Source organism: Talaromyces rugulosus, chromosome V, assembly GCF_013368755.1.
Source record: "Talaromyces rugulosus chromosome V, complete sequence".
NCBI lineage: Eukaryota > Fungi > Ascomycota > Eurotiomycetes > Eurotiales > Trichocomaceae > Talaromyces > Talaromyces rugulosus.
In genome coordinates this window covers 1652040-1675091 of record NC_049565.1, presented here as the reverse complement: position 1 = coordinate 1675091, position 23052 = coordinate 1652040, and the positions used below count along the sequence as shown (strand labels likewise).

The following is a 23052-nucleotide window of genomic DNA, read 5'->3' as shown; positions in this document are numbered from 1 at the left end:
TTCCACACCGTCAATTCCAAGGCACGTTGCGGGTATGCGGCCAACACCGGCATTGACGATCGCGGGCCTAGGCGCTGGGCAGCACCTTTACCTTTTATTCCACATTGTTGACGGATCCCCCAAATACCCTGTCGTCTTCGTACAGATGTCAAACAGCAGGCTGATCATTAGACGGGCGTAAGTACCCTCTGCTTCCACTCCAGAGGGGTATCTGATGTAATTTTATTAGGACGATATTCCTTAGATATATGCTGACTGCTTCTTATCTGAAAAAAAAAAAAAAAAAAGAAACTATATGCCAAGAGCGGCTTATCTATGGATATCTCATACGATACCTCCTTGGCACACGGTTCGGTTAGCGAAGAATGAAACATAAAAATGGTCGTGTACAGAGGCGAGGATCAAAAGTGTACAAAAGCGATAAAGGAACTACTTATCGTAGTGTAGAATTTCAACAACTTGATTATATTATCCTGTATTCATATTATGAAAATGTAGTAGAGGCATACCGATGTAACGATATGGAAATTTGGATGTATGGCAACCTCGAGATCTGCAGGCCGAGACTGGCCAAGCTTCTTGGGTCTGGGATCCAGTGGTCATCTGATAAATACGCACGAGGCTGTGTAGCCCAAGGCACGAAAAAGTTATCTTGGAAGTCCGTGTCGGAATACAACGGAGAAGATTTGTCCATAACGTTTGAACATAAGGGAAACAGACTTGGCATGGAACGTACTCTAAATGTATATATATGGTAGCACCATGTAGCCCAAGTTTAATAATGTCTTGATATTCTCTTCAAATTAAGCAAGCGACAATATACTTGAACAATTCACCTTATCTTTTCCAACCGAAGCAGACAGCACAGACTTCAATGTTAACTATGAGCAAACCGAAAAAGTATAGAGGTATCACTCAATACCTAGTATCTGATATTGACACCCAGCGGGCTGATATTGTCCTCATTATCTGCGGCCTCATCAGTGGTTTAGTCGATGGCATCTCGTTTGTTGCATGGGGTAGTTTTGCTAGCATGCAAACAGGTTCGTGTTCTTTTCTTTTCGTTTCTCTTTTTTTGGCTATTCTTATCTTGCGCATTCCGTATATGATTATAATGTTAATGCATAAAAAAAGGCAACACCGTTTTTATTGCCCTAGGTGTCTCTGGTCAACCTACTTATCCAGCCTATCTTTGGGTCAAATCGCTCGTATCCGTATCGACTTTCATGATAAGCAATATCTTCTTTGGCCGTTTCATGAACTTTCTTGGTACCAAGCGTCGTTTAACTTACGTGATCTGCTTCATGATGCAATCCATCGCTCTTCTTGGAGCCTCACTGCTCGTTCAACTCCATGTCGTGTCTCCAAGACCGGAGGATCCACGGGCCCCAATAGCCTGGAACCAGGTTTTGCCTATTAGTCTACTCGCTTTTCAAGCTGCGGGACAGATTGTCGCCAGTCGAGCTCTAGAGCATGACGAGTTGCCCACTCTGGTGCTGACGACATTATTGTGTGATTTGCTGATTGACCCGCATTTGTTTCGCAAGGTCAATCCAAAGAGGAATAGAAGAGTGGCATGTTTTGTCACCTTGTTCATGGGTGTGATGATTGCTGGTGGTCTATTCAAATTGACCCGCATGAGTTTGGGTTTGTGGTTGGCGTTTGCTTTGAAAATGGCTATCACTGTTTCTTGGCTATTTTGGAAAGGGGCAACTTTTAAAGATGGCCGTGATGGAAATCAAAGGGCTGGGGAACATGTGTGATTGGATAATGTTTGTTTTCTAGATTTCACCTGGTACAGTTGCTTCTTCAATACACTTAACTATACCTGCACATGTCCTCTCGCACCACATGGCGATTTCTCATTCGATCTTATTCCGAGTTTTCGCAGGTAGTATTCTGAGAATGTCGACCACTTTAAGGACATTATATTGTCCAGCTGCGGCTTTAGACCATATATTAGCTCTATTTTAAATTATAGATTATTATATTTATTATACTGTCTTCTAACTATTATTTTATCCAGATAAACTAGTTCTCAATAGATGATATAATATGAGAGGGTAAATCCACTAAGAGATATACTTTTTGAACCGCCAAATAACCACTATTTCCAAACAAACCTGGGTCGGACACTTGGATTTTTGGAAATTACTAAAGAATCTAGGCATTTTCTTCAATAACAAACTCAGATGTGATCATAGGCTATAATCGCCTCGGTGGTAACCAATCTCCATACGCGCAATACTAAATCGTGGCCTTGGTAGCACCCATCTCCGTTGGAATGTTGCTTTATAGAAATGGCGCTTCAGTTGAGGAAAAGAGCAGACTTATTTATATTTACTTCCTTATAAAATTCTTAAAAAAATCACTATTAGTTTACTATAGCTTCAAAGATTAAATAAAAAAAGTATATAGCAGAAATTTATGTAATATATATTCAATTATTGATATTAAGTTATCTTGATACATTTTATAGTCTTCCATTTTCTGATTATAGACAACCCTCAAGTCGTAGATGGTGTTACAGAAAAGCGCTAGTTATCAGTTTGATTTTTCTTACAGTTATGAGTCACTCTCTAATACTATTTATTCACTCAAATCAGGCAGGTCATCTTTGTTACCTCACCTTTGCTATCTTTCCATTGTTGATCACCGCAAGACTTGAGAGACTTAGTCAAAAGTTTCTTGTCTAGGGGATAGAAATCCTCAAGAGGTAGATCGCCTCAGAAGCCATCCATGAATAGCCTGTTAAGCCACCAAAAGGCACTGTGACTAAGCATCCCAATGAAATCTTTTAGAGAAATGCGGCCGTATTCAGAAAGAGAAGATGCAAGTTGAACTGTCTTGTAAGCGCTAACCACCCCACGGCGTATCTCTTTTGGCCCCCCACGAACAAAGTACCACCGACATAGGCATAGACTGAGGAGTGACACATCAGAGACTGAAGTGAGTATCACCTGATCGAACACTAGCGTAAAGTCGAAGTCGCGACGACATAGCAACGCTCTTAGGCCGAATTAAGTATCCACAGAAACACCACATAGCATCTTCCTCACTTTATTGGCGCACAAGAGCAAGATGAGTTGGTAGAGAGAAGTATCATGCGAGCGGAAATCTATAGATACGTTTCTTTGTGATTCTTAAGGAGACCAAACGGGCCAGATAAAGTGCAGCTATTCTGAGGCAGGAATACATGATTAGCCAGAATAACCCCTCATCTCGGGTTCAGACCGTTTCCTCAGTAGATACGAACTGCCAAGGCACGCCAGCACTTTAGACTACCGTTCTGTTGGGACGAACTGGCGAATAGGAACAACCCGCATACCCGCCGATGGAACAAGGCAGTTAGGGGGCAATTTAGGCCCTCCACCATGCAACGAGCTCAAAAAGGCCACACCAAAGCATATACCAGCACGTATTTATATAACTATTATAGAAAATATTGACCCATATTACATGCGTGCATAAATTAATATCCTCACAATATGCGTTAGGTCATCTATATCCCTGAATCCTTATTAGATAGTACGATGGTATTATGTTGGTATAAGACTTATACGTCATAGAATTTCCTGTCTATACAGAATAGTAATAATATCGTATAATTACAATGCAAGTCTAATACAAAGATATCATATTATATACTGTTCAAGACACGTAAGCATTTACAACACCACAGTTTCTAAGATAAAACAATAAAGATTATAAATTTAAATTCAGATCATCTGTGACTTTCCTGGACTGTCTTAGATTATAGTGATATATATATTCTCTTACCCTGTATAGAGTACTGCCCATCATAATAGTATCATCATGTCATAATTATTAAAACCAGCAGTTTATTAACGATAATTTAGAATGGGATAGGGTTAAATTTAGCACACAATAATACCAGTTGACAATTAGACAACAACCAACAAATTCCAGTCTCCAGATAACAATATAGGCTAGGCTCCTACTTCCAATTATGTTTTGTGACACTACATATTGCAAGCTTATAATGTTGTGCTCAGCCTCACATCCTAAGTTGATTAGCCCCTACTAATTCATATATAGGATTACAACTGTCCAGGCTGGCTTGGTATCCCATCTGGAGTGTGGAATGCATTAGGTAGCTTTACTGAGAAGAATTAAAGGATATCTACATATCTAGTACCTACATCCTTTTCATACACCCCTCCGTTTCTTCAGACCTGCTAACATACTCAATATAGCCACTCATAACCTCAATTACTCTTAATAAAAACTAATATTAAAACATTTAAAGTTGATATATAATACCCAGAAAATTTAAAACTAAAATTAAATCTCTATCATACTCAGATTTTCGTAATAATAGAGATAGAAATCCTCACAACACATCAAAATAAGATCAAGAAAGATAGAAGATGATTTAAACAGATAAAGAAAATAGTTACATTATTTTTCAACCAATATTCCGTTATTAGCACTCTACTATGCCTTCTCCTGGTGAACAACATCTCCTTTACCCTCTTGGATCTCTTTGAAGGTGATAGAAGGAACCCAGTTCAAACTATGCCTTGCATCACTGACCTCAGCGTAGAGCTCATCAACTTGCTCTAAAGTAAGGCCCTTGGTTTCGTAAATTAAGAAATATACAAAGGCAATACAGAGGAAACAGCATGAGCCCCATATAAAGAAGATTTTTGACTGTAAATTGGCGTTCCCTGGACCATAGTCAACAAGATAAGGAGTCGAGTAGGCAATGGCCCAGTTTAATAGCCAGTTTGTTGCCGTAGTCATCGAAAGGGATTTCGCTCGGACTTTGAGAGGAAATATTTCACCAGTCACAACCCTGTTCGATAAGACGACGTTAGTAAATCATGAATCGACATTGGGAAATCCGACCTGACTAACCAAGCACTTGGTCCCCAGCTTGAAGCAAAGAAGAAAATGAAAATGCAGATGAAAGCAATTGCTGCTTTTTGAGCTGGCTCGTTGTTGACAATTATCGCTCCAGTGGCGTCCTGACTTGTCGTTGTGGTACCAAGAATTGCGACAAGAAATTGAGAAATACACATGCCAACTGCACCCCATAAAAGAACCGGACGTCGACCTAGTCTTTCAATTGCCCATAATCCAGGAATGGTTGAGCCTACGTTGACACAATTTGTAATCAAGGAAATGATAAAGGAGTTCTTGAAGCCGGAGTTTTTGAAGAACTGATGATAAAAGCACAATATCAGCATGAGTCATGAATTATTAATATAGATTATGCAAAAGTGTCAGTGGGTGTCACTGTGAGAGTGACAACCTTCTTTGTCGGCTAATTCCTTACCTGTGTCCCATAATAGAAAATAAAGTTGATACCTGTAAGCTGCTGCAGAGCCTGTAAGCCGCAACCTGTCAAGATACGTTTCAGAAGATTTCCCTTGAAACAGTCAAGGTAAGTGGCCTTTCCAAGACTCAGTTCATAGTTGTGGTTAGCTTGAATTTCACCTAGCTCTTCCTGGATGGCAATATGATCAACAGGTAGTCGACGTAATCTTCCTAGCGCTTTAGCAGCACCATCATAATCATCATTTTTTATCATGAAACGTGGAGTATCAGGAAGAACAAGCATTCCCGTGATTAAGATGATTGCCCATGCAAACTGGACCGCAACAGGAATCCGATAAGACCCTGTGTCGTTTCTGTCCTTTGTGGAATTGTTCACAATCGACGCCAGTAAGAGACCAACTGTGATGGAGAATTGGTATGCGCCAACTATCGATCCACGAATCCATTTAGGTGCTGTTTCGGACTGGTAGAGAGGGACTAATGCAATGTTAGGAGTGACATGCGTACTATTATCACTGGTCTCTCTAAGGCTACTTACTCAAGGCAGAAACCAGCCCGACACCCAACCCCGCAAAAAATCGGCCAGCGAGAAACAATGAGATGGCCGTAGCAGCTGTTTGAAGGATAACACCAAATATAAAGACGCAACTTGAAGCTATAAGACTCCAGCGACGACCGATGCGATCGGCAATGGGAGCGGCGCCAAGCGCTCCGAAGAATGTTCCTGCGGAGAGAATGGACACTATGGCCGACGTTTGAGAAGATGTAACGTTCAAGTGACCTGTGCTATCTCGGTAACCAGTTGAGAAGAGGCTCTGCCAGTATGGCATAGCCAGGATACCGCTAATAGTTCCGGTGTCATATCTATAAAGGAAGAAAAACACTCAGCAAAATCGACAGTCAAGCAAAGAATTTTTCAAAACCGAGGATATATACCCAAATAAAACCCCTCCAAACGATACGAAAAGTCCGATCACGATGGCGGGCCAGGAGGCTCCAGCAACGCCTTCCGGCTTTTGAAGAATGAGTTTCATCATTGAGGTGTCACTAAAATGACTTCAAACGATTTTATATGCAAGTATAAACGTGGGTGATACAAGTTGGTTTTTTGAAATGACTTAGGGCCTTTAAAAACTTTTTAATCTTCGAGGTCCAGGTTTTAAAGTTTTTCGATGACATGCGTCTAGACGACACGACCTGCCAATGAAAAAGAGGTAGAAAAGCATGGAACGAATGGCGCTGCGTTTAACTAGCTGTTTCTGGCTAAGTCTGAGTCTATATGTTGCCAATGGATGATAAGAGACTAAGCACAGAATGCGGGGTAAAAATCAGCAACATCACATGGTACTACTTAACCGGTAAGGTTTGCTGCATTTTAGCTGCAATATCCAGTAAAACCACTGGTTAGGAATACTGCAAGACCTATAGCAAAGTTGACAGAATCAGAGCAGGTCCGAGCGGGTGAAACTTTAATGAGAGTTGGTACACTAGAAGTCTAGGGGATATGGACTGCGGCATTATTTCCTTCCTGTTAACCTTATAATGGATTCTGATCGCTGTGATTGGTGTAAAAAAGGTCTGCTGATGCGTACTTATAGTTTAAGTTCACCCATGGTAACCTAAGACTTTCTTCAACCAAGATATGTCTTCCCAACGGGGATTCCCGTACAGTCTTCCCAGAAATCCCGTAATTATCATTTGGTTCAGGAAGTTAAATCACATGGCTTTTAGTGGTGCCAATGTCAATACGCTTTCCCAATGCCGCCAGTGTGATATACATCATTTCATTTCTTTATTTCCAGGCAAAATTACATCCATTCCAGACACAACGCAAGTCAAAACTTTTTAACAAAAAATTAAAGCAAAACGATTAGAAATAGAAGGATGGTATAGAATTATAAGCAGTAGGTTGGCTGATTCTACAATAAATTTGGATGATATATCTTCCTAATACTTCCTGGGTATTGCTACTCACAACTATAAGGATGTCCTGCTAAATCTAAACATCTGTCTCATATGACAAGTTATTCAGCAGTCGTTGAATAATTATCTAGGTTTTTATAGCTAATAAACAGCCTCTAGGTAGCGCTTATTACTTACACGTCTTGAAGCTTAACGTATTCCACAGGCAATCTGCACATATGGGCATCCCCGCACGCCCGTGTAATCTATATAAAATTGTTTTTTTGGAACCTTAATATCTCAAAAAAATTATACAAAAATCATAGATTAAACCTTTTATTTTTCATTCTTAGATACTAATAAACCCTAGGTTACCAGCCCCACGATACAGAAGCTAGAAGAGTTCACTAATAAAATCTATTTAGCCTAGATTCCTTTACATATTCTGGGTAGAAGTATAGCATCATGAAAGAACTATTAACCTAATTCCAATATTATGCCTTTGACCGTCGTCATCTGAAAAATCGATCATCATAGTTGACTACAATGATTTCGTCTTTGTCAGACTCAGTCAAGGATGGCCAGGCCTTATCCAGTGATTCGCCTGGAATGCGTTGCATCACCAGGAATAACTGGTTGGAACCGTAGTACATAGGACACAGCCGTGGTGCTGGGATTTCAGGGAAGTATTGTTCGAGATAAATAAAAGCCTGTCCTTCCTAGGGATCCACACAATTGTCGAACTCGTCTATAACCTGATCATTAACTGCGACAACCTTGACTCGGAGTTCAAAAAGGACATTAGAGCGGCTTCGTCTGGGGTGGGAAGAGGGGGAAGATCTGGAGGCAGACGACTACTCTCGACAGGTAGAGCAAGACGTTCCCACATCTTGGGTGGAAGAGTTGGCGAAAATAGAAAAGCAGACCTGACAGAATACAATCCAAACCGTCCTGCGAGCACGTCCTGGTGTTGACTTACGTTGAACAAGCGGGCGTCCCATCACATGGCTGGGTACGCGTGGTGGTGTTGGGTGTTAAACAGGACTAAGTAGGTTAGCTTTTGGGGCTCTGGATAACCGCATGAGATAGCTTTTCTTGATGGAAAATGATTGAATTGACTGTGTGTAAAGATAATTACAGGGCTTGTGTGTGGTTCGCCAGTAAAGCTCTGTTTGCTTGCACGTGACCGTAGGTTGGCCTGAGGCGGATATGTCAGTATTGGAGTCACAGCCTGCTCGTTAGGGGTGAAGACGGAAGTCACGTGGATAAAGCAATTATCCAGAGTAGCAATGTCAGCTAGCTAGGTATCTCCTATTTAATACCTCCTTATCAGAACGCTACTGTATAAAACCGCAGCTCTTTGTTATTTACGTCTCACAACTCCCTTGCCTCTAGTATCATTTTCGGCTACACCAGTTGACGTTCCCCTTTATATAGCCAAACCCTCGGTGATATGACCCCATCAAATAATTTTAGCAATATCACCATGATACTTCGGTACCAGTGGCCGATAATCAGGAGACTGGCACGGTTAAGGTTAGGGTTGGATGTTAGGGTTACCGAGTAGCGCAAGGCAATCGACTCGTAGGCAACCCACAAGGTCTCCCTACGTAATCATGTCAATTACACCAAATAAGTAACATGGTTTACCAAGGTACCCGTCCAGGCACCATATAGAATTTGCGATTGTTATTTGACAAATCCCGAGTGGAGGGAGCCTAGTCATTCGCGCATTTGAGCAGATTTGAGCAACCTTGGGAGAGACACCCGATTAGGTTTAGTACTATATTGTCAATGCATCTATATGAAGACCCAACTCGGTGGAATATTCACTTTCAATCAATAATTCACGAAATATCCTAAGCATACCTCATACCCACTGCTTTTCGGACTAATTCACCACCAACTTCACTTCCTCACATCAAAATTAACCATGTGTGGTGACCCTCGTGCCAGCAATGGTGGCTTGATGGCAGGGATCCATCTCCTCAGGGGGTCTTCGTCCTCGTTAGCAGCTTCAATCTCGTCGTCATCTTCATCATCATCGTCGTCATCATCAGAGAACCAAAACATCAACGAATTCAAAATATTCCTCAACAATAATTGCGGCAGCACACACGCAATATTCAATGACCACATACTTGACGCTTTGAAAAGCCATCCCTCCCTAAGCTTGGAGATCCAGTAAGCCATTTGCTACTTAATCCTTAGACTGAAAATAAATAAAATATTAACATGTACTAGAAAATACGGCGATCTTTCAATGCCACCCTATTCAGATCCACTGCACTCGTTCACACTAAGCGCAGCCGAAAAGAAGAGCCAAGAGCTCGAACTACCATCCAAGCTTGATCTTGGAGTATTGCTTGTTCTTGAAGCATCAAACATAGGAGTCGCTGGGAGGGAGATGACGGTTGTATCAGGAGGCGATGGAAATCAGAGTGGACACGTCATTGGAAGGGGGATTATTGGGTGGAACTAATTGGTATTTTTTTTTAACTATCTTTCTTACTGCATGTAATCTGATATAATGTATTGCTATTTGAAGCTTCAAATCTGATCATATACCTAATTTTTGAGTCTTTCAAGTAAAGGTATAATTGTCTACAATTTCAATGTGACCTCCTTCTCTATGCCTCCCAGAAACCTCTCCTCAGCGATCTTCCAGTTGATCACCTTCCAAATCTCACTTACGTATCCGGCCTTGTTGTTCAGGTACTTTTTTCGGATATAGCATGTCAGATAAAGTATATAGAAGTAAAATGGGATTGACTCACCTGCAAGTAGTATGCATGTTCCCACATATCAACCCCAAACAAAGGTACAGCCTCCCCGGTTCCATCACTGGCAGGCGGGTCCTGATCCTTGGTCGAGACAATTTCTAGCCGTCTCTTTTCTCCAGAGTCTCTGGCAATCAACCATCCCCAGCCGCTTCCCTGGATTCCAAGTAGGGTTTGTTTAAACTTGTCCACAAATGCATCCACGCTACCCCATCGCTCAACAATGGCGGCACCCAGCTTTGGTGCGCTTTTAATATCCGTCTCGGCACTGCCCGCCGGAGCTAGGTTGCGCCAGAAAAGGGAGTGATTAATGTGGCCACCACCATTGAATTTGATTTTCTGCTGGAGACCAATCAATGCCGGGATGTCATTGGATGCCGTGGCAGTTTGGTGAGCGGCCAGCGCAGCGTTGAGGTTGGTGATGTATGCCTGGTGGTGCTTTTGATGGTGAAGGGTCATAATCTGTGCGGATATGACCGGTTCGAGCGCCTAAGCACACACACTGTTAGATATTATGTAACCATGAGTATTCCTTTGGACGAGAAATGAAGACTTGCATCGTATGCGTAGGGTAGAGGGGGCAGCGTGTATGTTGCCGAGGAAGCCATTTTGCTGTCTATTCTGGCTCGATATCACTTCAAAAAAAATAACAAAAATAAATATAATAATCAATAGGAGAAAATAAATATCAGCCAGAGAAATAGGGAGGGGTACTATAATAACTCCCACCTGCGGGGGTCATCCTCAGCCATCTCTCAAGGTACTCAGTACTGCGGCCTCTGTGCTGTGCTGTTGATTCCGATTGCTTCCGCACTACTCACGCAATAAAAGAGACCCATATCATTACAAATAATACAGTTTCTCAGAAATGTCGTCATCCCGTCACAAACATAAGGAAAATATGGGCTAATTTGTGCGTAATAATAGAAGTGCCTTCGTTAGGGTTTGCGATGGATTAAGAATTACCCTTTTGGGAATAGATGTTCGCGCGGGTTTGAGCACATTTTTCTCCAAGCAAAAACAACGAAGATCAATTTATGATGCAGCATTGTCTCGGTTGGGGTTCTTTTACAATCAAAAGAGGACTAAATACAAAGGCGAACTTAAAAGGTTTACGATATTTCCATTGCATCTATCTAAAAGATACGCTGAAATCTGTCCGCCACAGGCATTGATACTGTCAAGTACATAAAACTGCTGTTTTTAAAGGAGTCGGCTGGTTCTACGCCAGCTCCCAGTCATTACCCGTGTTTGGTGACACCAGGGATGTGTATTTTGAAAAAGGAAGATGAAAAGAAAAGAAAGGCAGCCTGTAGGGTTCAGAACGTTTGGGAGAGAGATCGTTACCAACCTAGTAATCAAATTCCTGCGCATTGACCGCAATCCACTAAGAGGAGCGACTGCTGGGTCACTGAAATGTCAAGAAATCCCATATGGAGATGGTACCCCAGGCTGGGTATGCCCCACTGCGCTTGGGTACTGTCGGATGGGTTGTGTGGCAAGAAATGGGGGACGAGCCCCGGCGGGATGGAGGGGTTTTGATGTCGATGATTCTTTGTTCGTTTTTGAGGTTTTTTTGTTTTTTTTTTTTTGTTTTCATTCAAGCCGGTGTTGCTGTTTGAGGGAATCCATTCGAGGATACTTGGCGTTTCGTTTCCGATTGAACGGCATCCTATGATTCATTATCAGTATCATGCCCGTACCATCATAAGTGGAAGAAGCAGCAATGGCACGAGCCGTGCTTTCAGTCATCCAGCTCCAATATTTTAGCTCCGTGCGACTTACGTCTACAGCGTCGATGTTTCGTTTGTGGGTAACCGCCGCCGAAGCCTTCTTGGCAACCTTCTTCTTTGGTCGGGTCGGTTTCGTCTCCTCAGGGCGGAAAACGTCATCCGGTAAGTCGAAGCTGGTGGTGTTAGATTATAGATGGGTGAGACAAGGAAAATGGTTGGGATAAACGTACTTTCTAACATGAGTAATGCTGAGTTCGTTAATTCCCTGTTGGAAGCCCTGCCACGAAGTGCATGTCGATTTAAAGATGTTGGCATCGGTGGAAATGTCAAGCGACCTCGAAGCACCGGGCTCCAGCGGTTTCAAATCCAAACCGATATAGTAGGTAGTTGTGTAGATTGTGCGGCTGTCCGATTCCCCGTTACTAGCGGTATCCGGGACCTGAGCATCTTGTGCGCCATTCTCAGCAGCTGCGTTGTGATTCGGGTCATTGGTCTGATCGGTAGTCTCGGTTGAGGTTCCCTGTGCTTGGAATTTGGTAGACCCATTCTTGACTTGCTCCGCCTCTGCGTCATCTTTCACCACATGTGTTCTCTCAAACCCTTTGGGGAAGGGATGGGCGATAGCGATGGTGGACTTCCTATCCAGCGCACCGACGAGGTGTCTAAGCTTGGACTCTACTAGGCCGGACCAAACAGATTGGGCATCTTTTGTTTTGCTGGAAGCTGTAATCTGAAGGTAATACTTGTAGTCCTTCGAGAAAAATGTGTGAATGGTGAAGAGATCGTTCCATGTCAGCTGTTTGGCGAAGATCTTATCAACCATGTCCCCACCCCTTTGCAACTCGCGCAAAATGACAGCCTTGGTCGACATAGAGATGTTGTGAGTGGCGCACATGGACGGATACGCGGGAGTGATGATGGGCATTAGATGAAATCGATCACCGTGATAAATCTGTGGAAATTAGACACAGGTTTCCACATTGTGGTTTCTCGAAGGAGTAGAAGAAGATAACACACCTTTGGGTTCCACACTTTCATCTGCAAGGGACCGTCCTCGATAGGCTTTAGCAGTACTGGCTGTGGCCAGGCCCATTTATTCATGATACGAAAAAACTTGCCGACGATGACCGACCCAGTCGCCTGAGGATACAATTGACAAACACGTGCGACCAGCATCGCCCACGCAACGCCTCCCGGAAATCCCACGATGTTGGCGTAGATCGCACGACCTAGAATTAATCAGAGAGAACATTCGACAAAGAGAAATGGAACGTACGCTGAGCCCATAATTTAATCGCTCTTAGTGCCAGCCGGAATGTCTTTTGTTGTGGCACCAGTTCCAAGATTTGATCAGTGACTCGAGTGCCATTGAGCGATCGTACCTCCTTGTCGTCTAGACCACGCAGATAGTCGTTGTTTTTGAGATCGAGATTGAGGGGGATCGATGGGATGATCAATCGGGCGAAGATTAGATCGAAACTGATACCGGAAAATTCTAGCTTGATCAGAGGGACAAATGCATCGGGCACAGGTGTTAGCTTCTCGATCGCTCCTGGAGGTGACATGCGCTCGAGAATAGGAGGGAAATCGGAAAAGAAATCTTCAATTAGAACGTGTTTTGGGGCGACAACAAGGGTATCAATATCGGATCCTGTTCTAGTTAGAACGAGAAGGTAGAGGCAAGCGGAACATTGTCAAAACGAACCAGGGCCATAGACACCCAAACGATAACTCCCGTACGTAAAGATCTTTCCTCCCGATGCTTCGACGGCTGCCTGAGATAAACCTTTCCGTTTGCTGACAACCTTGATGAATTCTATTGTGACTCGCTGCATGAGCTGGAGAGACTGTTTCCTCCGCTCCGTCTCTGATGGTAGCTCGAAGTTGTTTTGGGCCTTTAATTCTGCAATCAATTCGTCGTTTGCTGCGACTTCCTCCGGAGCTGGGAGTGTCATCGATATAGGAGGTGTCACTCCCCACTGTCGCACTTGTTGCGTAGCCATGATTGATTATGATAAGAGATGACGCGAGCAGATGCTGATTGTAATTGAGGTTGTTCACGCCAACGCCGACGTAGACAAAATTTGACCGGGAGTGACGCCGAATTGGAAGATAGAAGGAAAATGTACTATTAATTAATGACGATAATAAAGAGGAAAGGAGACAAAAGAGAGACAGGAGAAGGGAAGGATTGCGCTGGATGGATCGCAGAAGGCGTGTGACAGGTCGCGAGGAAGAGGCAGGGAGAAGTTGCAGGTGAATGCGCCAGAGGCATCGCTCGCCCAGCCCCCGCGGCCGTGGCGGTCACGTGCGCTGCGCCTTCCATCGGTGCAAATCACATCGCGTCGCGTTCGTTCCTTGCGACGCTACGACAAAAGATATCGAAATGATATACAGCTTATATTATACTACCTGCATCGACCATGATACGTGCCTACAAGACGCGGAAATTGTCTATCTGATACATAATTCGTCAGATCCAAAGAACTTCGCCAACTTCTGATCCAGCCATGCGACGTCTTCCTTACTGTCACCAGGACCTCCTGCCCAGTCTACAAATACAGTTAGCGAGCAACCAGGTTTGCCTAGAATGAGCGGTACTTACGGCCCCAGATAGAAGGGAACACAGCCAACTCGCCGACTCCGTCCTTCATACATTTCACCTCATACTCGGAATCCTCAGGTCTGCGACTGTTCGTTAGCATCGCAACGTTACAACTCAATGGGAAACCCACGGAAAATAGAGGTCCGTCTTTCCCGGCAGGACAAGCGTCTTAGCCTTAATGGATGCCAAGGCTAGTTCAAAGTCGCCGTTGTACGGCTCTTGCTTGGAGATATCGGCGTGCTGCCAAGTCTGCAGCATGACAAGCATGTTCTCCGGGTCTACACGGGGTTAATGCGAATGTCTCCCAGTTATCAACGGAACGGGATCGGGCATCAAGCATACCCTTGGAGCAAGCCCATTTCTCCCAGAAGTTGACCATGAAGTCTTCCAGGTCCTTGTAACCTAGAGTGGTTTCGTACACCTTCGCTCTATAGAAAGCTTGGCTAAACCCCCTTTATATAGAATTTGGGATTAGGACTGGGATATATGACGAGTTGCTTTGGACGATTCAACTTACCATCCAGCATATGCCCGTCCGAAGGCTTTGAGGCCGATGCTCTTCTCCTGGTCCGACCATGTTCGGTAGCTTTCTCCCTTAGTAGTTGGCCAGGCAATGTCTCCTATTTTCGGGGGTGGGATTGACTTGGCGCTAAGAAGTGCACCCTTGACGCCCTCAAGCATAACCATGTTATGCAAGGCAACTTTTGCGGCGCCGCAAAATGGGATCGCCAGATCCATGAAATCAGTGTATTGCGATGCCCACTGGAAGGTTTGCGCACCTCCCATGGACCAACCCAAGACTGCGCGTAGATGCGTGATACCAAAGTGCTCGACCACAAGTTTGTGCTGGGCCCGCACGTTATCGTACATTGAGACTTTTGGGAAGGGCACATTTTTTGATTCGGATCCTTGGTTTGATGGAGACGAAGACTGTCCATTACCAAACAGGGCAGGGATGATGATGAAATAGTTCTCGGGGTTGAGCGTCATATTCTCTCCGATCAACCAAAAGTTGTCCGATATAGCTGTTCACGGTTTGTGTCAGTACTGCATTCCATCTTGCATTCTCTCTGCAATGGGAAGAAGCGATTACTTCCAGAAAACCATGTCGGATAGACGATCGGTGGCAACTTGGAGTGACCAAAGGTCTTGAACGCGATATGAGCGTCGTATATCTTTCCCCCGCTCTGCAGATCCCAGTCGCCGAGCGGAAATGTCTCGAAGGTCTCGTCTTTTGCCATGCTCAAGTAGATTTATGAAGTTTTTTAATCGAAGCGTAGTGATCACTTTACATGTAGTTGTTGAGAGTGTCCTGGAGGCAGAATCAACCGTGGCTGATGTTATCGGTTACACGCGGTTCTCTTTATATAGTTCTGGCCTTATCCCGCTCGGATCGTGGGAGCACAGGCGGGGTATGTATGTCATTAATGATGATAACACACGTCCATGTAACATTGGGCTGAACGATGTTGATAAATTTGTTTGGGATGTGGGAGCTGTATAATTGGTGATCCACAAGATGAAACTAATTGATCAATGATCGCAATTTGCAAGTCGTGTATCCCACCAGGGGGTACAATTGATTTAAAAGCCAACATCTCCCACCTACACATAGATACATTTGATCCACCAATTCATACCTGCGAGAGGATTTGCCCATTTTTAAATGCATCCACGAATTTGAAATCAAATACCTGCTTGTTAATCACTGGTTGTTGACCAAGATGTTTGGAACTTATTGTCTTCCAATGACTCAATGGGGTTGGTAAAGGACTCGGAAACATTGCTCAAGTTTTTTTTTCCCCCCTGTCGTCTACAATAAGCATAAAAATAGCCCATGTTAATATATTAACTGAAAAACAGCCAATAATTATTGTGAGTCATTGTGAGTCTTGGAGAAAGGACAAAGCGGACACGAACAATCCACAAGCGGCGCGCGCCCTAATTTGGCTCCAGAGCGGTTTTATGAGGCCAGATAGAACGAATGGATCAAAATATTCACTCAACAATTCTCAACGATTATTCGCGAGCAAAGAAACACAATAATAACAACGAATTACTATTCCCAACATGGCTATTACAATTTCCCCCGTGAGGATCGCCGACGTGCGAGGCTCATTCGACGTCACAGCGCGCGCGCTCGCTCGTACATCGGAAGTGATATACGAGATGCCGCTCACTGAAGAGGCACGCGACATCCACGTTGCGCATCGGACCAAGAAAATGCTCGCGGCCGAGGCTGCTACCGCCAATAGAGGAGAAGAGCCAACAGAAAAAGCATTCTCATTCAAAGCTGTTGATACCGCGACGGGCGAAATCGTCGGCGTGTCGCGCTGGACGATTTACTACCAGGACGAACCCGTCACAAAGACGATAGAAGAAGAGGCCATGTCCTTCTTGACGCCCGCATTGCCACAGGTGCGTACTAAGGCCCTGTATGCCTTTAGGATGTGTCTCGAGCGAATTGGACGGAAGAGTGTGGCTTTACCCCCCGTAAAGGAAGGCGAGGATCTGAATTCTGTCAAAATGCTTAGCAAGAGAGTCTACCTGGACGTGCTAGCTGTTGATCCTAGCCACCAAGGCCAAGGAATTGGAAAGGCGCTGTTGCAATGGGGACTGGATGAGGCAGACCGACTGGGCCTGGTTACGTTTTTGGAATCGACAAACCAGGGTAGACCGCTTTATGACAAATATGATTTCGAGCCGACCACGAGTGATACACTGGATGTGACTCCATTTGGGCTCGATGGAGTACTTACTCACACGGTTAGATTACCTTTTTCTTCACTATGTTCGTGTTTGATAGCTGACAAGGTTACAGGGCATGGTCAGACAACCCAAGATCAAGAACTGATAGCTTTCAATTTAGTACTACTTAGACAAAAAAGGATTTGCATTACTGAGGAATGGTAATTACTGTAGAAAATGCCCATTCGTTCGCAGCATAATCTCATCATAGTATCCCTGAAAGGCCAACCAGCCCTTTTCCGGACTGCCTACTTGCTCAGCAGTAAAAGCAGCTTCCTCCTCGCTGATCATAATCTTCTTATGCCCTGAGCCAGAAGCAGCAGCATCAACTAACAACTGTGCCTGACAAGTCTTGTCCATACTAATGAACCAGAACGCAGCCTCATCAACTGAATGTCCGACCTAGAGGGATCATTAGCTATTTACATCCGGGTTGGCATCCCCCTGGACAAACTTACAGTAAGTAGCCCGTGATTTTGCAGAATAACTGCTTTCCCATTGCCCAATGCCTGAGCGATATTCTTGCCTTCTTCGCGGTCCAGCACCACCCCGCCGAAATTGTCGTAGACGGCATGACTCTTGTAGAATCGGCAGGCGTCCTGTGTCATCATATCGAGCGGCTTTCCAAACACAGACCACGCCTTTCCAGCGACACTATGCGCATGGCATGCAGCATGTATATCTGGTCGTGCTTTGTGGATCTGTTTTCGTCAGCATAACTCGTACTGTTACTTGGCTGTTAAATGGCATACCTCGGAATGAATAGCAAATGCGGCCGCATTAATCGGCTCATCCCCAATAACAACCTGACCCTCCTCATTGACCAGTTCCAAATCCGACACTGTGATAGTTGCAAAATGCTGCGACAGCGGATTCAGCCAGAAATGGTCTGTCAGGATCGGATCGCGCACCGAGATGTGCCCGGCCACGCCCTCATCGAAGCCTCTGTCGGCAAAGATACGAAATGCTGCGGCCAAGTGCTGCTTGCGATACTGACGTTCCCCTTCGAGAGTCTCGAATTCCGGGTATTTGCGGATTTTCAGCTTCTTGCCTGATGCCGATGTACCAAGAGCGCCGACGGTGGCGTTGGCCTTGGACGAGTCCAGGACGGTGGCTGATGGAGACATTTTTCTCTCAGGTTCAGTGTTGCTCTGTTACTTCTAGAATACATAAACTACGACTTTGTGAATGTGCACTGGTTGGTTTTCCACGACCTCTTAAAAGAGTCTATACTTCCCCGCATCCTCGGATTTGTTTCCGGCCGTTGGGATTCAAATCAAGTTGTCTGGCCGATTTCGGGCTCGTGTGATTTGCGGCTCAGAGAATATTTAATCAATTGATGTTGACTACAAGGTCACTTAAAATGAAGATATCTCTATTATGGGAATTACTCAATCTACGAGAAAAGCGTAGACGGCTGATCTCGTGCGAAAAGCACATGTCAACGGGCTGTGCGTGTCCCCACCGGAAGCACGTCAATAAAAAAATCCCGAACTTCAATCTTGAGTGACTCATCTTACTGAGTAGCAGAATTGCCAACAAAAATCCTCTCCAGCAGAAATCACAGAACTAATACCATTCAAAATGTCCCTTGATTTGACCCGTGCTCCGGTACATCAAACCGCGCTTCGCCTCAAGAATGGTCAGCTCAGGGTGGAGCAATATGCCAAAGCTTTGCTCGCTCGTATTGCGGCCAGAGACCCTGAGGTGCACGCGTGGGCATATATCGACCACGAGTACGTGCTGGCTCAAGCACGCAAGCTCGATAAAATCCCTGCTGAGAAAAGGGGGCCTTTGCATGGTGTTCCGGTGGCAATAAAAGACATTGCTCTTACAAAAGGTGACTCTTTGAAACATGTGTCTTGATTCAATATCTTCAGTCACTGACTGGAGGAAATAAGACATGCCAACGAGGTACAACTCAGATATCTATCGTGGTACAACCGCCTCGAGCATAGACGCTGCCTGCGTTGCTACACTAAGGGCTTCGGGGGCATTGCTTCTGGGCAAGACTCACTCGACCGAATTCGCCGCAACTACTGAGGGAGGACCCTGTGTGAATCCACACAATGTCAAGCACACTCCCGGTGGTTCGTCGTCTGGATCGGCTGCAGCAGTCGCTGATTTCCAAGTGCCTCTTGCTCTAGGCACTCAGACAGGGGGCAGTGTTGTGCGGCCGGCCTCGTATACTGGCGTATATGGGTTTAAAGCCACCTGGGGCGCGATATCGAGAGAAGGGCTTGCGCAGTATTCCATAACCTGCGATACGCCTGGTTTCTTTGCGCGGAATGTCGATGACCTTGAGCTACTGGCAAAAGTTTACGATCTTGAAGACATACCTTCAACCAAATTTCAACTCCAAGGGGCGAGAATTGGGTTCTTGAAAACGCATGTATGGGATCTAGCACCAGCCGGACCTAGCCTACAAGTTGCATGGGAAAAGGCAAAGGACCTATTAACTCAACACGGGGCAAAAGTTGAGGAAATCGAATGGCCAGACGCCGATTTTGAAAAATTGACCAAATGGCACCTGGCGATTATGAATGGTGAAGGACGCAGTGCTTTTTACGGACGTAGGTTTTTTTCCCACTCTCCTTTTCTTTCCTGCCCGGACAAATGACGTACTAATTTAAACTCAGACTATGTGCTTGACAAGGACAACCTGCCTTCCTTCTTGATAGATCAGGTCGAAAACAACAATAATATATCGCGCCTCGATTTCCTGGAAGCTCTTGACGGCTCCGCGCGCCTACGACCTATATGGGACCGTTTCTCTACCCAATACGACGCGATTATAACGCCTAGCGTGCCTGATATAGCTCCAGAGGGACTTGAATTCACAGGTGATGCAAGCTTTTGTCAACCGTGGTCACTCTTACATGCCCCCTGCATAAACCTGCCAGGCTTTGCTGGAGAGAAGGGGCTGCCGATTGGGTTGACACTTGTCGCTGGAAGATACCACGATCGACAGGTGCTGGACACGGGCAAAACAATTGGGAATATTTTTGAAAAGGAAGGTGGGTTTAACTCAAGTCTTTAACTGGACTTTGAGTTCTTTCTGGCGTACTATACGTAAATACATATGTTGTGTAGATAAGATATGTGAATAGTACTTTGAAAATCTACAATCTCTCCGCTGCAAGGAGTCTTCCGCCATCCGTAGGGATAACGGCACCGTTGACGTGAGCACTCGCCCTGCTGGACAAGAACACAACCAAGCCAGCAATATCCTCGGGCTGGCCGAGTCGACCGTTTGGAGACTGCTGTGCCAGTGATTTCGAGCCACCCTGAATCTCTATCAGAGCATTAGCCATCTTGGACGGATAAAACCCGGGGGCGACAGCGTTGGTAAGGATATGGCGTGGTCCTAAATCGACAGCAAGTGTCTTGGTCAAGCTGATTGCTGCTGCTTTGGAGGCCGAGTAGGCAAAAGTTGCGTTTTTACCAGTTGTGCCAGTACCAAGTCCTGCAACGGAGGCGGTGATGATGACTCTAGATGGGTTTTCGACTGTAGCTTGCGCTTCCAGGAGAGGCGCAAACCTTTTTCATCTCTCAATTAGCGTACAGAACGCTAGGATAAATGAATAGAAAACGTACTTTTGCACCGTGTAGAACACACCCTTGACATTCAAGTCCATCACTTTGCTAAACGCTTGTTCCGGATACTCGTCAAAAGTCGCTCCCCAGGTAGCGCCCGCATTCGCAAAGAGAATATCGACGTGGTCCGTCGTCTTCTTCACCTCAGCCGCCAGCCGGTCAAGTTCTGATACCTTGGAGCCATCCGCGGGCACAGAAATGGCCAGCGCACCGGGCCGCTTGTTGGGCAGGGCGTTGAGCGCGGCGACAGCCTCATCACAAGCTGCTGCTTTGCGCGACGAAATGTATACTTTGGAGCACCCAGCCTGCAGAAACCCGCTGGCGACGTGCAAACCCAGACCGCGCGAGCCTCCGGTGACCACGGCGACTTTTCCTTCGAGCGAAAAGATGGAGCTGAATTTGTCCAGCTGGACCTGTGCTTCGGCTTCTTTTGACATTTCTTTTCCTTTTTCTGTCCCCCCTTTTTTCGTTTAGGAGGTTGTTTTTATGGGTGATTTGTCTGCTGAGATCTAATTAGACGATGGAGATGAAGACGATGAAGACAACAAAACGCGAAGCTCGCAACGTGGAGAAATGCGGAGAAGCCGATAAGCGATAAGGGATAAGCTCGTTGCGCGTAATGCTTACCTGGGAAAAGCGAATAGTTTTTGTATATATATCAGAGATAACTCCAGTGGTGATAGCGTAGGGTTAATTCAATATCAATGCAATCGGTGATTTAAAAGTTAATATGTCTCATCTATGTAGGTAATGATAGAATTCATTATTTGATTTCTAATCTGCACCAGTAGTTCTGCTGAGCCGAAGCCGATTTTACCTCGGCACCTCGCCGTCTTTATAGAGATTGCAATCTAACCGTATTGGGCTAATGCTATATAAGTAACGAGCTATTCCTGTTAAGGAAGGATGTTGTTGCATCTTGAAGTATATTCATCTATATCACTGGCCCTGGTAGTTCTTGAAATGCATTCGTAAAATAGATCAATATGAAACTATATAGGGGGTACAAATACTAATTAAAGTGGTCATCATGAACACTGAAAGACATGATATGCTGCAAAAGCTATATACTCTTGCTTGATTCGGTTATACGATCCTCATGTAGCTCCTCTTTCACTAGCTGAGCAGTTGTCGGCCTTTTCATAGGATTTTATAGCTAAATACCTACCTTTATGCAATATTTATCGTCAGCTTTAGTACCTCATCATTCTAGTCTTGGGTATCGTGTATTGAGGACGTTGCGTACCATAATCAACCTGCGTCGTTGTGTTTGGTGTATATCGATGTTTCTTTTTCAACTGGATAAACTTGGAAGTCTTTCAAGAAGACAGTGTGGAGACCCTTGCTTTGTAGATAGAGACGGTCTTCTGTACCCATATCAACGGACAGGATCAGGTTTCGAGTCGTCAATGAGCGCAATCAGCCATGTAGTCCACACATTGCAAGAATGGCGGCATTCGATGGCTCTTCCGTGTTAACATCACCAATATAGCCTAGCTTTCCTTCTCCAACATTGGCCAGAGCAATTGGGACCTCGCTGATATCCTCCACATGTGTTGGCGGAAACACCGAAGATTCTATGACAGAGTCGCCATTCTGACGGTACCACGCCACTGAATTGTCCACGTTTTTAAGAAAAACCGCCTTTTGGCTGTAGGACTCAGCAAGAAAGTCCACAGCATCGACTGGCACGTTGTCTTTGTCGAGAACAACAGTTGTCCGATGGTAAGAACCAGCCTCCCATGGCAAACCCGTCTTTTGGAAGAACGGCTTGATCTTGAGCGGTGGAACGAAGCTAGAGAACAGTCCCATACACACGGCTATTCCTCCGTCGCGAACGTAGGCAAGCAATGCGTCCCAGACATTGGCATATCTTTTGGTTGTGATAGCTGCATCTGTCACTAGGACAGCCTTGGGAGGATCATCAGATAGTCTGCGTATGGCAGAGTGTCCCTTCCTGGCTCTTTGGATGGTTGCCTTGTCGTGCAGCTGATCAATGAGGCTTGAGTACATGTCATCGAACCATGGCTGTAGATCGAGAGATATCAGGAGGATCTGGGGTTTGGCTGATGATGTGGCGGCCATGTCGAGAATTGGGCTGCTTCTTGAGGTGGTACTAAATATCAAAACAAAGGTGTATGGGGAAGTAAAGACAAAGTCTTGAGGTTAAGGAGGATGGCAAAATAACATCGTGCCGCCCCGCAACGGCTGCCTTTAATATCACTGCTGCCTTATTTCTCAGGCAGAACACACCCATCAGTCAATTTCTGGCGAATTGTGAAAATGAATATGAAAGATAAATATATATACTAGTGACACTATATACAACGTAAATTATGACAGACCTTCTCATTATTTATACCAGTTTCATTAGTAAACCTTA

The 23052-nt window shown here is 44.9% G+C and overlaps 9 protein-coding genes across 9 annotated transcripts; 3 read left to right on the top strand and 6 right to left on the bottom strand.

The window, feature by feature from the left end:
- Nucleotides 1–874: 874 nt before the first annotated feature.
- TRUGW13939_09124 (uncharacterized protein) lies at nucleotides 875–1763 on the top strand (the record flags this gene model as incomplete). Its single annotated transcript, XM_035492249.1, has 2 exons — nucleotides 875–1043; nucleotides 1135–1763. The coding sequence occupies 2 exons, from the start codon at nucleotides 875–877 to the stop codon at nucleotides 1761–1763; spliced, it is 798 nt and encodes a 265-aa protein (XP_035348142.1).
- Nucleotides 1764–4458: 2695 nt separating this feature from the next.
- TRUGW13939_09123 (uncharacterized protein) lies at nucleotides 4459–6359 on the bottom strand (the record flags this gene model as incomplete). The annotated part of the gene is made up of 5 exons (XM_035492248.1): nucleotides 4459–4819; nucleotides 4882–5186; nucleotides 5303–5781; nucleotides 5843–6168; nucleotides 6241–6359. Coding segments are annotated over 5 exons (1590 nt in total), but the record flags the coding sequence as incomplete, so codon positions are not given.
- A 3451-nt stretch (nucleotides 6360–9810) lies between these two features.
- TRUGW13939_09122 (uncharacterized protein) lies at nucleotides 9811–13722 on the bottom strand (the record flags this gene model as incomplete). Its single annotated transcript, XM_035492247.1, has 7 exons — nucleotides 9811–9924; nucleotides 9984–10475; nucleotides 11772–11892; nucleotides 11950–12671; nucleotides 12737–12948; nucleotides 12996–13370; nucleotides 13425–13722. 7 exons carry the CDS (start codon nucleotides 13720–13722, stop codon nucleotides 9811–9813), a joined length of 2334 nt encoding a protein of 777 aa, XP_035348140.1.
- A 451-nt stretch (nucleotides 13723–14173) lies between these two features.
- TRUGW13939_09121 (uncharacterized protein) lies at nucleotides 14174–15565 on the bottom strand (the record flags this gene model as incomplete). Its single annotated transcript, XM_035492246.1, has 6 exons — nucleotides 14174–14271; nucleotides 14325–14404; nucleotides 14455–14602; nucleotides 14667–14776; nucleotides 14842–15349; nucleotides 15418–15565. 6 exons carry the CDS (start codon nucleotides 15563–15565, stop codon nucleotides 14174–14176), a joined length of 1092 nt encoding a protein of 363 aa, XP_035348139.1.
- Nucleotides 15566–16394: 829 nt separating this feature from the next.
- Nucleotides 16395–17178, top strand: TRUGW13939_09120 (uncharacterized protein; the record flags this gene model as incomplete). Its single annotated transcript, XM_035492245.1, has 2 exons — nucleotides 16395–17090; nucleotides 17146–17178. 2 exons carry the CDS (start codon nucleotides 16395–16397, stop codon nucleotides 17176–17178), a joined length of 729 nt encoding a protein of 242 aa, XP_035348138.1.
- Nucleotides 17179–17237: 59 nt separating this feature from the next.
- Nucleotides 17238–18199, bottom strand: TRUGW13939_09119 (uncharacterized protein; the record flags this gene model as incomplete). The annotated part of the gene is made up of 3 exons (XM_035492244.1): nucleotides 17238–17474; nucleotides 17531–17773; nucleotides 17825–18199. The coding sequence occupies 3 exons, from the start codon at nucleotides 18197–18199 to the stop codon at nucleotides 17238–17240; spliced, it is 855 nt and encodes a 284-aa protein (XP_035348137.1).
- A 457-nt stretch (nucleotides 18200–18656) lies between these two features.
- TRUGW13939_09118 (uncharacterized protein) lies at nucleotides 18657–20112 on the top strand (the record flags this gene model as incomplete). The annotated part of the gene is made up of 3 exons (XM_035492243.1): nucleotides 18657–18912; nucleotides 18974–19645; nucleotides 19712–20112. 3 exons carry the CDS (start codon nucleotides 18657–18659, stop codon nucleotides 20110–20112), a joined length of 1329 nt encoding a protein of 442 aa, XP_035348136.1.
- An 82-nt stretch (nucleotides 20113–20194) lies between these two features.
- TRUGW13939_09117 (uncharacterized protein) lies at nucleotides 20195–21106 on the bottom strand (the record flags this gene model as incomplete). The annotated part of the gene is made up of 2 exons (XM_035492242.1): nucleotides 20195–20612; nucleotides 20670–21106. The coding sequence occupies 2 exons, from the start codon at nucleotides 21104–21106 to the stop codon at nucleotides 20195–20197; spliced, it is 855 nt and encodes a 284-aa protein (XP_035348135.1).
- Nucleotides 21107–22088: 982 nt separating this feature from the next.
- TRUGW13939_09116 (uncharacterized protein) lies at nucleotides 22089–22754 on the bottom strand (the record flags this gene model as incomplete). Its single annotated transcript, XM_035492241.1, has 1 exon — nucleotides 22089–22754. The coding sequence occupies one exon, from the start codon at nucleotides 22752–22754 to the stop codon at nucleotides 22089–22091; it is 666 nt and encodes a 221-aa protein (XP_035348134.1).
- Nucleotides 22755–23052: the final 298 nt, after the last annotated feature.